General features: G+C 43.2%; 1 protein-coding gene across 1 annotated transcript in view; it reads right to left on the bottom strand.

Moving 5' to 3' along the window:
- Positions 1-1484: 1484 nt before the first annotated feature.
- The window catches only part of SLC24A3 (solute carrier family 24 member 3), a 554001-nt gene continuing 538907 nt past the window's right edge, over positions 1485-16578 (bottom strand). The window contains exons 16-17 of the mRNA XM_045833580.1: positions 6722-6787; positions 1485-3400 (exon numbers count right to left, since the gene is read on the bottom strand). Of these exons, the coding sequence (XP_045689536.1) occupies positions 3251-3400; positions 6722-6787 (216 nt within the window). The 3' untranslated portion in view covers positions 1485-3250. The remainder of the gene's footprint in view (positions 3401-6721; positions 6788-16578) is intronic.

The following is a 16578-nucleotide window of genomic DNA, read 5'->3' as shown; positions in this document are numbered from 1 at the left end:
GGTCAGCACTTTTCTTTGGGAAGGGGAAAAGCCGTCTAGAAATGTCCCACTGTGGCTTGTCAGTGTACCTGAGGCCACCTGAATGGCATGTGTGTGGATAGCAGCCCTGGACCAAGTTGAAAACACAATTCCCAGAAAAGGGAAATGTTCTGGAGGTACCTTCTTATGGTGTCAACTAGGATGTGTTCAGGAGGAGGTGCAAGCTCCAGTGTGTGCCTTCCCTTGTTTAGGGGCACAGAGACATCCCCCTTGTGCATGAGATCACAGCCTGGGTATAGCATATCCTAGCATATCCCAGAAAATTACTGAGAGGGTTTTTTTGATGATACTGCTGGGTCTGGGATATTGACAAAAACTTCTTCCCTCACACCCCTCTCAACCCCTCCCAAAGGAATCCCAGCACAGTGGAAGCCACACAAATGGGGACATCAACAGTTCTGTATCACTGATGGCCAGCTCATTTAGAACCACATTCTCAACAATTCAAGACACAAATCGGACAAATGCTCATTTCAGAAAGGAAACTTTCGCAGTTCCTAGGCTGGCAGTCATTGTGCATGGAAGATGGAAACTCTACCTCCTCTCAGAATTTTGTCTCTGAGACAAATGATTTGGTTTCTAAAGATTTCACAGCAAATATGTTTTTTAAAAAATCAAACTTCAGATCAAATATCTTTGATTAGAATAAAACTAATTAAGACTAGTATAACAAAATATTTCATGTAAGAGGATCTTATGTTTTGTAAGCACCAATCAGCACAATGAAAATTTCCTCTCTAATGTCCAGAATACACTTACAAACATGCACAAATAAGGTAGTAAAACATTTTTAAATGTAAACACTTAAAACAAAGCTAAGTATCTAGTATTTTTCTATCACCTGGGAATACATTTTTAAATACAGTTAAATATATGTTGGTGCTATTTTTCTTTTAGTTTCTATAAATCAATTAATGATGACTTTCAGGTGGAAACCTGACTTGTTCATTCATCTCAGTTCACTTTTAGATGTGGGTAATTATTCCTTGAGAGTCATGCAGGACAAGAACATGACTTGTTGTGACTGTTACTGTCTCTTTTAAGGAACTGGGCTTGGGGGAAATCTTAATTTTCATAATTGAAAACTAGCAAAATCAGACTGGATGATGACCTTGAACACTGTTGAAGGACATTAGTATTGGCATGCTCTTCCTTGCATGTCCAGCTGAAAGAAAGAATCCTAACATAATGTCACATGTATTCTACAGGACAACAGGTCTAAAGACAATTCAAGATTTAGAGGGGATCCATGTCTACCACTTCATACTTATAACCCACCAGACATTTACCAGATTCCCAGGTGAGTCTACCCAGAAACAGAAGGGCAAATACCTGGCCTCTTGGTGACTGCAATCTTCTTCCCTTGCAGGCATACTCCTCAATTTCAAACAGTTTCAACATTCCAGAATCCAAGGAAAAAGTAATATGCACTGATCAAGGAAGGATACCGAACAGAGAAGTTTATTTTACACTATCTGTCCAAGAAAACAATTGCCATAAACCAGTGCAAAATGTGCAACAGAATCAGTAAGTGTGTCTTAGCTCTGAGAGCCCAAATTGGTGATTTTCTTTTTCCAGTCCTCCATCAGGCAAGTGCCCCATTGGCTAATGCTCACCTCGTTTCACACTCTTGACAGAGACATTCAACCAATTTGTAGCAGGTTATTTTTACAATTCATACCAGAATGTGTACAAGGGACAGGGAAAACCATACTGAAGAGATTATTAGTGATCAGTGCTTAAAGTAAATATAGGGGGAGCAGGGGCAAGAATCCACAGTTTCAATAAATACAAGTGAAACAAGCATGGGTGGGTCTCAACTGGTGGAATTAGTTTGCATAATAATTCAGCATCATACAAAATCTAGCAGGGCTGTTGAGCAGTGGTTGGCTACAACCTTCACAATAACTTATGCCCTTGAGCGAGTCTGCATTTAACACATTCTGTGGTTTCAAAGATGTCAGTTCTGTCTTCTCCTTCCCTTGCCATCCTTCCAGGAGGGGATGGGTGGAGCTGGGCAGCTCAGCCGTGGCATCCTGGAGGAAGGACACTGGCCCAAGAGCCAGCTGTCAGGATCCAGTGTACTCAATACCGAGTGGCAAATTGGGACTTTATTGACGATGTCTGTGCAAAGTGTGCTTCTCTCCATTTTCCAAGAAACCAGTGTCTGTAACTCCTGCACAGAAAGCAGTGGTGGCCTCTGAGTCACTCCCTGTCATCCCAAATGTCAAGCCATGAGAGCACATCTCAGGTACTCACAGGTTGGGAAGCTTCTGCTGCTAACTGCCTGGCACGTCACAGATGGATGTTTAACCAGGGCCCCTTGACAAAGGCCTCAGGCAGGCTAGGACTATTGCTTGAGAGGCTAGAAAGAATCTAGTGAGAAAGTGAAGGTCATAATGGACATGTGGGAAGCTGTCTTCTTAGAAAAACTTGTACCTCCTAGGCAACACCTACAGGACTCTGGGGGCATTCTTGGGTATGAAATGTCACGTATCTGTTTCCAGTGGCCTAGCTCAGTTGTTCTTCTAATAAGCCACAAGATCCACACATGTTCCAACACACATGGGATTTGATCCCAAGACAAGCGGGGGCAACCTGTGGATCATCCACTAACCCAGACTCCAGTAGAAGAAGATGCAAGAGGAGCTCTCTCCATCTCTGGAAGAAAAGGAGTGAAAGGGAGAGCCTCTTCTTCCCCACAAAGTGAAACGATCCCCCAAAACCTAGTAACCTAGGAATCACCTCACAACACAACAGAATCCAAAACACTCCCTATAATCAGTGTACCCTCTCCTCACTAACTCTTTAACAGTCTCAGGTCATAAATTAGGTTAGTCTTTCATCCAATAACTTAAAAAAGGAGGAGGGATTGTAATAAGTTTTGTCCGGCTTGGGCCAGTTAGCAGCCAGTTTTCTAGAATTTCAGTCACTGTTCTGGAGCTTGAAAACTCAGGTGGATGGTAAAAGTCTTCACATGAAGGTGGCTGGAAGGGATGGGCAAGAGGGGCTGGGTGGCAGGGAGAACATGAGGAAGTGAAGGAGGGAAGGGGCAGGGAGAGCTTGAGCCACCGAGGCAGGTGCGGAGGCTGGTGAACAGCGCGGGAGAGATGGAAGCCCCGGTCCTGGGGGCCCCTGTGACTCGGTGTGCATCCGGGTCTTGTATTGCACAGAAAAGAAGGAACTGAGCCTTGGTGGGTGGCCCAGTATATCAATGTTCCCCACACATGGGCAAGTTCACGAAAGTGAACACATTGAATTCTGTCATGATGGAGAAGCACAGGAACACACCATACAGAAAAAGGCACCCACATCCGAGCTTCTTGTCCAGCTGCCACTTGTTCAGATGAACGCCAAACACCTGCAATACACAGGGGGGTCAGAGGGCAGCAGTCAGAGGGTCAGGCAGGGCACTGATTCTCTCTGGGACCACAAAGTCCATCTCTCACATTGCAGAACATAAGAACATCAAAATCAAGAAGAGGGAAAGTCAGAACCTGCTGGTTGTGGGAAAGTCACTTTAAAAAGCCATAAGGATGGGAGTAACAAACAGTCAGAGCAGCCCCCGACTTTTACCCTGGATTCCAACCCTGCACTGCTCTGTGCTGCCACTACCTGGGCTGACACTTCACCCTCTTGTCCCAAGCAGACCCTGGTTCTCCCTGAGGACACCAGCCCACAGATAGTGGCTGTATCTCTTCAAGTTCCTATTCCTGGAGGCCAGGAAGTTGTTGCTCCTCATTGCTGCTTCAATACTCTTTTCCTTCTTTTCTCCTGAAAAGCACTGGGCTTGGAATCTAAAGTCTCTGGACAGTCACACTCTACTCTCCTAGTTGGAGTCAACCCTAGGTGCTCCTGGCATTCCTCAGAGCCCTAAGTTTCTGCTCACTACAACTCCTGTCATTGGCAATCCTGTCACCCTTCTTTGTGATTTAATTATCCACCAAGAGGATCTTCCCAATACCATTTCTCTGAGTTCTTGTCCTCCACCCTATCTCAACCCCTCACTCCCATGCCACACCCTTGACCTGCACTGTAACGACTAGTTACACTTGGCCATCCTGATTTAAATGCAAATCAAATAAAATTAGAAACTCAGTTCCTCAGTGGCACTAGCATCATTTCAAGTGCTTAATATCCACAGGAGGCCAGTGGCTACTGTCCAGAGCAGACAAAGAACAGCACCAGCATTGTGGAAAGTTCTACTGAACAGCCCTGCAGCCTAGAGCTTGTCAAACATCCCACTTTGTGCCGGAAATCTCTTTTCTTTCCTGTTTGCTCTATTTTGGTACCCCAACTCCCACAACTCTGAAGACCCCATGACCCAAAATTCACTGGAACTACCACTGTTTAACTGCACCCATCTTGTACTCCTTTCCCTCTTTACCCCTCTAAGTTCCTCCAGCAATTGCTATAGTCACTATAGTCACTACAGTGCTATCATCACTCCTGGCATCCACCTTCATTCCTTGGCCTCTCTAGCTTTGTTGCCCCTGCTGGCTAAGCCACAGCTCTTTGGTTTAAGCCAAGCTCCCATCTACTCCAGGATGCTTCCTTGCAGCTGACCCAGGCTGGAGGAAAATGCCAGTCAGGCTGATGGGTCTCACTTTAAATTTAAGACTACAAACCTTAAGTGGGCCATAATGCCTTATGGCAGTCATCCCACAGTTCCTAGTCCACCATCTCTCCCTTTCCTATGTGGCTATTTCACACATCTCCTCTCTCCTCAAACCCCCAACACTCCCTTCTCTACTGTCACTCTTAGCTCATGATCTTGTTCTCATTTCACAGGGCTCCCACCACCACATCTACCTGCATATCTTTTCTACTGTTAGTGAGGCCCCACTGTCCACGTCCTGTCCATGATCCTATTCACAGCCCACTCTTCCCACGTGAGCATGACACTCTACTGCCTTGTGCTGCTTAAGGAAGTGATTCCAGCAATTGCCTCTTTTATCTCCAACCAACCCACCCTATCCCTGGATTATTCCAAATAGCATACAAGAATGCTGCTAGCTCTCTCATCTATACTTTTTCTGGATTTCCACTCTTTCCTTGCTTTATAACAAGGTAACTTAAAAATGTTGTAAATAGCAGCTGCTTCCAATTTTTCTCCTCCCATTCTCCATTAATTTATTCTACTCAACCTCTGCCCCATCACTTTGCAAGCCACCTTGTCCAGAGCACTGATGATTCTCTATTTCTAACCCTAATGGTGACTCCACCTTGAAGCACTGTCTCTACATGGCTTCTGGTTGCCACACTTTTCTGGTTTTGGTTTTCCTCTTACTCTCTGAATGCTCTTTGTTTCTTTTGGGGTTTTATCCTCATCACCCTGACTCAGATCTTGAGGCTCTTTTCTTTCCTGTCTATCTATGCTCATTCACTTGGTGAACTCATCCAATTGCATGGCCTGACACATCATCTACATTCTGGTGTCTCCAGCTTGGAAATTTCTCCTGAACTCAGATTCATCTTTCCAATGGCTTTCTTGACCTCATCCCTTGAATGTCAAATAGGCACTGCAAGCTTATGTTTGAAATTGTTCTTATTCTCCAAACTAATTTCCCTTCAGTCTTTTGACAGTCTCATTAAGATAGCCCAGGTAGTTGTTAGCCACATTTCCTTTAAATTGCACAACTATGCACAGTGCAAGAAGTAGGTTGCTATGAGCATGTGCTCCATCAGACAGCTTTCTCCTCTATCATTTGGTATCAACTTCTCTATTGTCATGAGTACAATGGAGCTAATATTAGTGACTACCTCATGGGGGTGTGGTGAGCTCCAAATAAAAAAATTCATGCAAAACATTAAGCACAATATTTGACCATTATATGTATCATAACCCTAAGTCATATGGCCTGAAGAATGTCTAAACTATAAGAGATTATATAGATTTTCATTTTTGTGTAAGGCAGTATTAACCTTGACATTTGACTCCCATCTTGATGCTGTAAATTACCTTTCCTACTTCCTGCCTGTACTTCTGAATTCCCGTTCTCTATCATATGTATGTTAACATGCTAGGTATAATCCAGTTAATATTTCTTTGAAAATTTCAGGAAAAACATATGGTGTCTCAATGTTTAATGTGGAAATTCAACAGCATACTTACATGTTAGTGGATACTTTGTATGGGTAAGTCCATGTGTTGGTACAAATTTGTTTGAACCATATGTGTCAGTTGGGTTGGGATATTAAATTATACAAAGGGATATAAAAATGGTCAAGATAGTGGAATGGCATAAAAGTGAACTGTCAATAAAATATATTCTTAGTTGCTGAGTATTGGTCAAACTCATGTATTTATGAAGATGTTTAGTGAACTGGAATAATCAATTCATTGAATGTACCCTTCTGTGACTAATTTTTCAGAAAAAGTGGGATCTCCTCTTTGTTTTTGATAAAATAATTTGTGTTTGACATGAGACAAGGCCATACTTCTGAGAGGAGGCTGCCTCTTTTTATTAAGAGAGAGAGGACTTTCTAGTGGGATGCTGGGATCCACTTCTAGAAGAAACAGTTACAAAAAAGATGGAACATCTGGAGGCCAATTGTCCTGATCCACCAGGAGGACAAGCCCATCTGGTGTCCAAACAAACTCTGTAGCCAAAGAACCCCAGGGGGTGTGGGGGAGGGAGAACATGGGAGCCCAAAAGTGAGGAGAGAACTGTAAATCTACCGTGACAAAGACAGAGGCCAGCAGCAGGCCCACGGAGTAGATCAGTCCCCTGCTGTTCAGATGAATCTGTAACAAAAAGATAAAAAAAATTAGCCTTCTGAAAAGTCATGTTTAGTGTGGGGCACTCAAGGATCTCTGAGTGAGTCCAAATCTCTCCTCTAGGAAGGAAAACAAAAAGAAGACTCTGCAGCTATGCTATGCACCTTGCAGTAGAAATGTGAACTTTCCTAAAACACCCAGTGTACATCCTGTTCTGGTCTACTCTCAGCCCTGTCCCATGCTTCCCTCCAGTAGTGGTGGTTGCTGGACTGCCCATGGCCACTTGAATTTTCCATGTGTGTTGCCTGATTCTTGTTGCCCACAAGGCTTCCCTGTAGACCTCATCTCCAGGGAGTTTCATAAGTTCCACAGCATGGGTGTGGAGCTATATTTTGAACAATGTTGCTAACGTTTTTAATCTCTTTTGCATTAAAACGTCTGTGAGATTCACCCTAACTTGATACAAATAGGTGAGTGAAGGTTGCTATTATGAGCAAGCAAAAAGATTTAACATTCTGTTTCTGATATACATAAAAGGATTTTGTTTGGTTTATTTTTCACAATAATATAGTGTGGCTAACAGCCAACCTTTGGAGAGAAAGAAAGAAACAATTTTTGGAATTATTATAGAACAGTGCTATCCAGTGGAACTTTCTGCAGTGAGGAAACACTCTACATCTGTGCTATCCCATATAATAGCCATTGGGAACATGTGGCTGTTCAGCACTTGAAATGGGGCTCATGCAATAGAAGAACAAAAATTTTAAACTTATCTTTAATAAAACTAAATTTACATTTAAAAAGCCACATGTGATTAGTGGCTACAGTACTGGGCAGAGCAGGTGGAGGATATTAAAGGTCCAACCTGGCCAACAAAGATCATAGCATTTCTTCTGTAGTGTAGAGAGGATGCCCCTTTGCTTTGACCTAGCTCACAAGGCTGCTGCCCTGAAAGTGGAGGCATACCTTAGAGCAGCTGTGCTCACAGATGCTCCCTGACCAACAGCAGCAGCATGACCTGGGAGCTGGTTAGAGATCCAGGCTCTCAGGCCCCACCTGACCTCCTATATCAAAAACTGTAAGGCAGGAGGCATCAATCTGTGTTTTAACAAACCCTCCAGGAGCTTAAAACCACTGACTTAGATAGAGTATTGTACTAAGGATAGATTTGGTCCTGGGGATGGGCCTTTGACATTCAATTTTCACCAGTTCCCTTGAAAAGTCTTGTGTGTATCTAGGTTTGGAGACCACAACCCTCCCTCTCTCCCACCACCACCACCAATGTACACCATGCTGCTGTAAGTCAAAGGCTCATCTGTGTTCACAAAAAGAAAAGCAAGGCAGGTTGATCATTTACATCAGAGAACAAAGTGGTGATTATTAGAAGGAGTGGTGTGGGGTCCTTCTGACATGGTCTAAGGTACCCTTAGCAGTTCCACCCTTGCTACCCTTTTAGCAGTTCATTCCTGGAGTGTAGGTATGACAACAAGTGGGTATCTCTCTTAAGTGGGTGTGCTTGGTTCATCTTTTGGTGACAGGACACCACATGCCCTAAACAGTCAACCCTTTTTGTGTGAACAGGGAATATAACATCTCACTAAGCAATGTTCACTAGACTCTTCCCTCTGCCTGCATAATCAGTGGGAGTCAAACATCTGCTCAGCTCCAACCACCAAATGCCTTCCTAAGAACAAAGGACTCAAATCTCATCTCCATGACACTAGAGCAATAGGTTGACCCAGGGAAGTCAGCATGGAAAAATGAGGAATTGGCTACTCCATCCAGCTCATAGCTGAACTTCCTACTAACCCTCAGCTTGACTGTGGATAGTGTTTCCTCCTTTCATCAGCTTTGATGGAGAAAAGAGGCTAATATCCATGAGTACGTTACAAATGCTTATGCTAAAAGAGATTCTCTGCCCCCAAAGTATTCTGTCCCACTGACTCTGACAATCCCACATGCACCCTGGCCAGTGTCTCAGCGGAGAGAAGGGCTCCTTAGAACAAGATGCAGCTCCATGCAGAGTGAGGAACAGTCTGCTGCAGCTGTCCTCAGTCACGTGGTCCTTGGGTCAACCCTGAAACTGAACACACACTCAGAAACCCTTTGGGCTCTTCATTTTAATGCTGCATGGACTCTTCTAAGAATGAGGCCAGTGCAGTCTCAGTCCATCTCATTCTCTGAGCTCCAGGGTCGAATTCTTGTCAGCAACAATGGGTAAGTAAAATGATTTCCTGCCCTTAAGAAACTGAGAGCCAGTGAGAGCAAAGCTGCAAGCAGGAAAATTCTTTGGTGAAGCTTTTTCAAATGAATCATGTTCAAGCGCAGCTTTTGACCTTTACTTTTTCTACAGTCACATGATGTCCTAAAGCACAGTGCTGCTAAAACTCTAAACATGGCTCTAAATACTAAATATGATTAACTTTTGTGTGGTTCTTGAGTATTTTTCACCTTTTCTCTGCAGCTTCTTTTGGTAATGGGCTGGCACATGTGCCCAGGGTTGTATTTGTTTGTAATTCTTTTTTTTTAATCCTCACGTGAGGACATTTATTCCCCCATTGCATTTAGAGAGAGAGAAGTGTGTGGGGTGTGGGGGGAGACAGAGAGAATGTCAGAAACATTGGTTATTTGCCTCCCATACACATGCTGATTGGGGAGCAAACCCGCAACCTTTAGATGCACAGGATGATACTGCAACCTACTGAGCCATATCAGCCAGGGCTTGTTTGCCATTCTTTTTTTTTTTTTTTTTAAAGATTTTATGTATTTATTTTTAGAGAGAGAAAGGGTGGGGGAGAAAGAGAGAGAGAGAGAAACATCAATGTGCGGTTGCTGGGGGCCATGGCCTGCAACCCAGGCATGTGCCCTGACTGGGAATCGAACCAGGCAACCTGCGATGCTTTGGTTCACAGCCCACGCTCAATCCACTGAGCTATGCCAGCCAGGGCTTTGTTTGCCATTTTTAATTAGGGACCTGGGCTCATAAAGCCTGTATTGATTCCTTGCTATTTGACTCCCACACTTCTACATGGAGGGACAGTCAGGAATTAGTATGCCTTCAGTTGCCTCTGGTCTGACTCAAAAGCTTCCTAACCACTGGAAGCCATGGGTGGTTTGGGGCAGGAGTTGGCAAACTATGACCCATGGGCCAAATCTGGCCCATTGCCTGGTTTTGTAAATAAAATTTTATTGGCACTCAGCTCACTTATTAACATATTGTCATAGCTGCTTTCATGCTACAATGGCAGAGCTGAGTAGTTGGACAAAGACTGTATGGTCCATGGCCCACAGTGCTTAAAACATTCTCTCTCTGTCACTTTCCAGAAAAAGTCTGCTAACCCCTGGTTTAGGGCATAGGCTCAGTGTCAGCCTCCTGATCTCTGAATCCCTGCTCAGTCACTCACCTGCTGTACTGTCATGGACAAGTGAGGATTTGACTTCCCTAAGCTTCATATTTCTGACGTGTAAAATGGAAATAATACATTTCCCACCTTATGGGGTGGTTGTGAGGACTACCTGAATTAATCCAGGTTAAACTTGAGCAGGATCTGGTGAAAAATAAATTATCGGTAAACGTGGGCAGTTACTCTCCACCCAGTTAGGAGCTGCCAGTGCCCACTAACCTGGCACCCCTGACTGCTCCTTTCCATAGATGACAAACATGAGCAGACTGGGGACCATGTCTGACTTTATCCTCCATCTGGCACAGGTCTGAGCACAGACTATGTGCTTAATATGTCACTGATAAGTGAATAATGAGCACTCTTGAGTTAGCATTTCAAACATGGTTTACAAAAGGGCTATTGTTTCTGTGGGGCAGGGTGGACTGGTCAGAGAGAGGCTAACAGCAGAGAGACCCTGGATACCACTCCTGGATGATGTTCCAGAAACAATGTGGCCCCTGCTCAATATTCACTGTCTCCTATCCAAATTTTTTATGAGCATGTATAGCTTTTTTTCTCAATATTTTATTTTGAAAGTTTTCAACCATTCAATGAAGTTGAAAGAAATGGTCTTATTTTTATTTTTCTAATTTTTGTTTAACTGTTCTTTTTATTATTATTATTATTTGTTTTAAATTTTTTTACTGTTATTGTATTACATTTGTCACTTTTCCCCCTTTACCCTTCACCACCCATCCCACTCCCTGCTTCCACAGTCAGTTCTCACACTGTTGTTCATGTCTGTGGGTCATTCTGAAAGATACCATCTTATTTTTAATAAACTGCAACATAAGCTGCAGATACTAGTACACTTCATTCCTAAACACTTCAACTGGCATCTGTTAAGTGTTACGTAGGGTTCAATTGTAGTTCATGGGCCTTTTACTTTTAGATACAATTTCCATATGGTAAAATTCACAAATCATAATTTCACCATTCAATGTGTTATGAGAAACATGTATACCCATGTAACCCAAACTGCAGCCATGACTTACAGCACTTCCATTCCCTCCAGAAAGTTCTTGTCCCCTCTGTCTCACTGAGGGACAATCACTGCTCTAAGTGTCTCTGCCATAGGTTGGTTTAGTCTGCTCTAGAAACTTCGTATAAGTGGAATTCTAGAGCGTACACTCTTTTATGCAAGGATTCTCTTAAAGAGTCCTTCATGTTTTTCATCGCATCAACAGTTCATTCCTTATACAGCATAAATATACCACAGTTTATTTAATTATTCTCCTGTTGATGAACATCTGGGCTGCTTTCAGCTTTGGGCTATCAGCAAGTATTGATTTTATAAATCATAAACGAAATGAAAAAAGAACACAATGGCTCTTTCTCACCAATAAGAGAACTATTAAAGAATAGAATAAACACGGCCAGGGACTCAGTGAGGAAACTTCAGAGGCTCGCTCTCACATCCTAGCATCCTGTCTGTAGGTGGGCACCTGGAGCCTCTCCAAACTGCAGTTCACCTTTTTCCCACCTCAGCATGCTCCAGTCTCCCTTTTGGGATCTTCTGTCTAGTCAGTTGGGACACTCACCTCTTTCCCACTTCTACTCTGCCCATCTCTCCCAAAGTCTTTTCACCTCTTTTAAGTTTGATGGGTCTTTGCTGGCCCTATCCCTCACCTGAAGCTGAACTCAATCACATTTTTTGCCTGGGTCACCTTTTTATCTCCCCAGCTAGTCCCAATGCAGAGGGCAGACACCTTGGTCCTAAGATTTTCCTCATGCCACACAGCACCTAACTTCCCTGCTGCCCCCATACACTGGGCTTAAGTGAGCATTTGCAGGTGATGCTGAGCATGTTTGTATCTGTGCACATATGTGTGTGCTCACCTTGGAGGCAGTGAGGCTGGGTGGAAAGGGGCAAGAGTGGACACCTGACTGGGTTGACTGACCATGGTGAATGGTAACTTTAAGCTGAATGTTTCTTTTCTTTTTTTTTAAGATTTTATTTATTTATTTTTAGAGAGGGAAGGGAGGGAGAAAGAGAGAGAGAGAGAGAGAGAGAGGGAGAGAGAGAGACATCAATGTGTGGTTGCTGGGCCTGCAATGTGTGGCCTGCAACCCAGGCATGTGCCCTGACTGGGAATAGAACCTGCAACACTTTGGTTCGCAGCCCATGCTCAATCCACTGAGCTATGCCAGCCAGGGCTAGGCTGAATGTTTCAAGCAACAAAGAGGAAACCAAAAAATTTTTAATTTAGGCATAATTTGCATATAGTAAAGCACAGAGATTTTTATCCATCAAGTGGTGTATATTGGATAAATTTTGACAAATGCATGCAGCCATATAATCCACATCTCAGTGAGAATATAAAACATTTCCATTACCCAAAAGCTTTCCTTGAGGGCAGCAAATCTAACTCAACTCCCTCAAAAACTAGTTTCTTGTGTGTAGTGAGCAAGACAACATCTCTGGGCTACCTTTGGAAAAGACTCTGACCTCTAACCATGCACAGTATTGATCTTATCAGTTGTTTCCTTGCTTCCTCCCTCACAGAAGCAAAGCCCCCACCAGGCACAACTGCAGAAAATCTCCATGACAATGCCCATCTGAGAGTATGCAAGGTGTAACTGGATTGTTCAATCACAACATTTAATGTTTTTATTTCTTGCCTTCAAAAATAATCATTTTCATTCTATAATTCCCTCTTGGCAGGTGTTGAGAGGAACAGAAGGCTGACTGGTTCCAAAATTAATAGGAATTTAGCCCACAATATATGTATATTTTTCACAGGATACATGGAGACCATTCATACCTAGTTTCATGTGTGTGTGTGGTTTATAAAACTGAATCCTACACAGTTTGGGGACCTAAAACCTCCAGCCTCAAAGATTCTGATTTCCCCATAGAAAGTTTAAAATCTTTCTATGGTTTGAGCTTTGCTCTACCCAACCAGTGAATTCTTTTAAGAAGAATAAGAAGCCCCTGGATTTTTGCTTATTTATTTATAACTTGGAACACATGTTGTATGTCACTTTGCATTTTCAGATTTGGGTAATTTGAACATTTGTGTGGGCACAGGTACCAAATGGATGTGTCTAGCCTTGACTTTACATTGTAAAATATCACTGGATGGAAATCTCTTTCCTTGAAGAATTAAATGATGTAAGAAAGTGATAAAGTGTACAGAAAAAAAGCACTTGAATGGTAGCTGGTGCCCAGATCCTCTCCTTTCCAGAGTGCTCTCACAAAACACAGGTTGTGTGAATGAAAGGTGCCACTTAGTAGATCCTGCAAGCTCAGGGGGTCACATGGCAGGCCTGACAAGCTCAGTGACGGAAAGTAACCACACACAATGGTCTCATCATAAATTCCTAACTGAGCAGGACATGGCTAGTAGTCACGTCCCAGGCCTAGAGCTTCCTTAGCAAAGGTCAGTCTTTACGTTATTGAGCCTGCCCATTGTTCTTAGGTATCTAGGATAACATACCTTTAAAATGTTAGAGTAATTGTCTTTTTCAGGCACCAGAGCACAAGATCACCACAGCAAGGGACCACAGAACCCCTCATTGTTATCTTATTTCCCACATACCATCTCTATGTGCTGTAAATGTTAACTGTCTTGTAATATATACCAATTCCACCAATATAAAGGAAGTAGGCGTCTCTCCATTTTGCTTTTTATACAATCCTAGAGATTTCCCTGCTTTGCTTTCTTCTGCCTCCTTAATCTACCATCAATGGATTTCATGTATCTTCGTTATGTTTTCTCCTTTGATTCTAAATGTATAAAATGAGCTGTAAAACCACCATTCTCTGGAGCATTTTCTTAGTCCATTGAGATCTTGCTTCTTGGCATGTCCACAAAATTTTGGCTCAAATAAAATAAAGTTTTTCTATAGATTTGGACCTTTCATCGACAGTTGCACTGAATTTTAGTGGCAACTCTGTGAGGTAAGTAGGTGGGTTTTGTCTTCCCATCTAAAGATAAGAAGAGTGAGGCTCAAAGAAGTTAACCATTTAGCCAAGGTATGATTCTGGTCATAATTCCAACTTGTGTGTGTGTGTGTGTATTTTCTCCACACTTCCAAGCAACTCTTTGACTCTAGATGGGTGCTCTACAATTTAACTCAATTTTGACACTATTTCCCTGCAGATAGTGTCATGTCCTGATAGGGGAACTCAAGAGTTAAAGATTTTAGCTTTTGCTATAGCTGATAGGCTTAAGTGATTAATGCATGTGGAAAGCTGTTATTCCAGGGCCTGGAATGCATGATCTATGTGACTCCAGGAGGTCAACAAGGAATTCAACCTTTGTGTCTCAGGGGGTCTGCAAGCAATGGAGATGGTGTCTGAGCCTTGTGTTTTAGGGAGGGAACACCCATGATGCAGATAAAGAATTGTTGATCAACAGATAAAGAAGTACTAGGAAAACTGCCTCTGGACTGCAACTCTTTTTCCCAGCCACCTAACCTATATTCTTCTCCTTAGAAAAGTGTCAGCTTGAAATGAGATGTTAAGACAGTTTTTGAGGGTACATAACCCAATGTGTTCTCAGACCACTGGCCATGTGAATAAAGCACCCATAAAGATTCAGTCTTTGTCTCTACTTGTTGGTTGTGGTAGTGACAGGAAGCATGAATGCTGACTTTTCTAGTTTCAGTCCCACAGGACAGTCCTACAAGACCACCTCCCACTTTAATGCCAATTGTAAGTCCAGGTTGTCACCTGTGCTTCCCTGAGTTGGATTAATTTCCTAGGGTTGCTCACAGAACACAGAGAAACATTTTAGTTACTATAATTCCACTTTATTATAAAGGATATAACCCAGGAACCGCCAGATGGAAGAGATGTATAGGACAAAGTATGGGGTAAGGGGGAGGAGCTTTCATGCTCTCTGGGCAAGTCACTCTTTCTGAATCTCCACATGTTCACCAACCTGGAAGCTCCCCAAGCCTTGTCCCTTTGAGTTTTTATGGAGACTTCATTATATAGGTGTGATTAATAAAGTCATTGGCTACTGGGATCGATTCAAACTCTAGTCTCTCCCCTTCCTTGAGGTTTGGGTGGGACTGAAAGTTCCAACCCTCTAATCACATGGTCTGTTCTCCTGGCACCCTGCCCTTATCCTCAGCTGAGGTCTAAAAGTCACCATTAACATAACAAAAGATGCCTTTATAGCTCTTATCACCTAGGAAATTCTAAGAGTTTTAGGAGCTCTGTGCTAGAAACTGGGATGAAGACCAAATACATTTTTCTTATTATAAATCACAATATTACACAAGGCCTGGAAGCTAGTAAGAGGTCAAGTCTACACTTAGACTTGGACTTTAGACTGTAAATTCTAGACTCTTTGCACTCTGCAGAGCACAGGGAAAAGGCCTGCATCCCCTTCACCCTTTAAGAACGAACTCTCAAAAGTGGCATCTGGATGTTTCTAGTAGCAGATGCTGTTGGGTCCCCATCTGTACCTTACCCCTCACTATTTTGGTGAGGTCAACTGCTTCTTAAAAGCCAGGGCTAGCATCTGTGACTGAGGGCCTTCTCCTGAACCCTGTAAGTGACAAGCTGCCTCCCACCAAAGACTCTCTGGGGTGGGTACATAAAAACCCCAGCTCCTCTGCCCCTCAGGTGGTATTATTCTGGGACAGGGGTTGCACCATTTTCCAGAGTTCCCCCAGGACTTAGCTCCAGTTGCCCAATACAGTATGGGGTTTGCTAACACTCCTGCCCTTGGCTGCCTTCTCTTCCTACCTTACTTCCACACTCTCCTCTAGGACTTTCTTGCCCCTCCCAAATAAACCCTTCACTCTGAATCCTTGTCTCAGGATTGAATGGTTTCTGGGGGAGCTAAACTTCAACAGACAGTAAGGTGAAACAGCTTCGGTGTTGACAACTTAGGTAAGCCCTTCCACAGGGGGGCCCATGAAGATCCTGCCTTCCCTTAAGTATCACCTTATTTTCCTGGCATAGCACCTGAAATCCAATGGTCACCTTAAGGGTATTAGGTGGTGTCACTTAGCTTTCAGGAACTTTCTTAGAACAACCTCAAGAAGAATCATTTATTACTTGGGCTGTGAACCAAAATGTCGCAGGTTCGATTCCCAGTCAGGGTACATGCCTGAGTTGCAGGCCATGACCCCCAGCACTGCACATTGATGTTTCTCTCTCTCTCTCTCTCTCTCTCCCCCCCACCTCCCTTCCCTCTATAAAAATAAATAAATAAAATCTTAAAAAGAAAAGAATCATTTATTAACATGTCACCCAACCATCTCCAAGTTACCTTTTCAGGTCTCCTGGGAATAGTGTGTAAACTGGCCCTGGCAGTGGCATTCTTGTGTTCTGCTGATTTCCATGTGTCAATACTACCTCCACAGTCAACTGCAAGCTATCAACATGGCCTCACTGAAGATGGGATTAGGAAT

Source organism: Phyllostomus hastatus, unplaced genomic scaffold (genome assembly GCF_019186645.2).
Source record: "Phyllostomus hastatus isolate PE091 unplaced genomic scaffold, TTU_PhHast_1.1 phas_contig_17, whole genome shotgun sequence".
Taxonomy (NCBI): Eukaryota; Metazoa; Chordata; class Mammalia; order Chiroptera; family Phyllostomidae; genus Phyllostomus; species Phyllostomus hastatus.
This window is presented reverse-complemented; position numbering and strand designations above follow the sequence as displayed.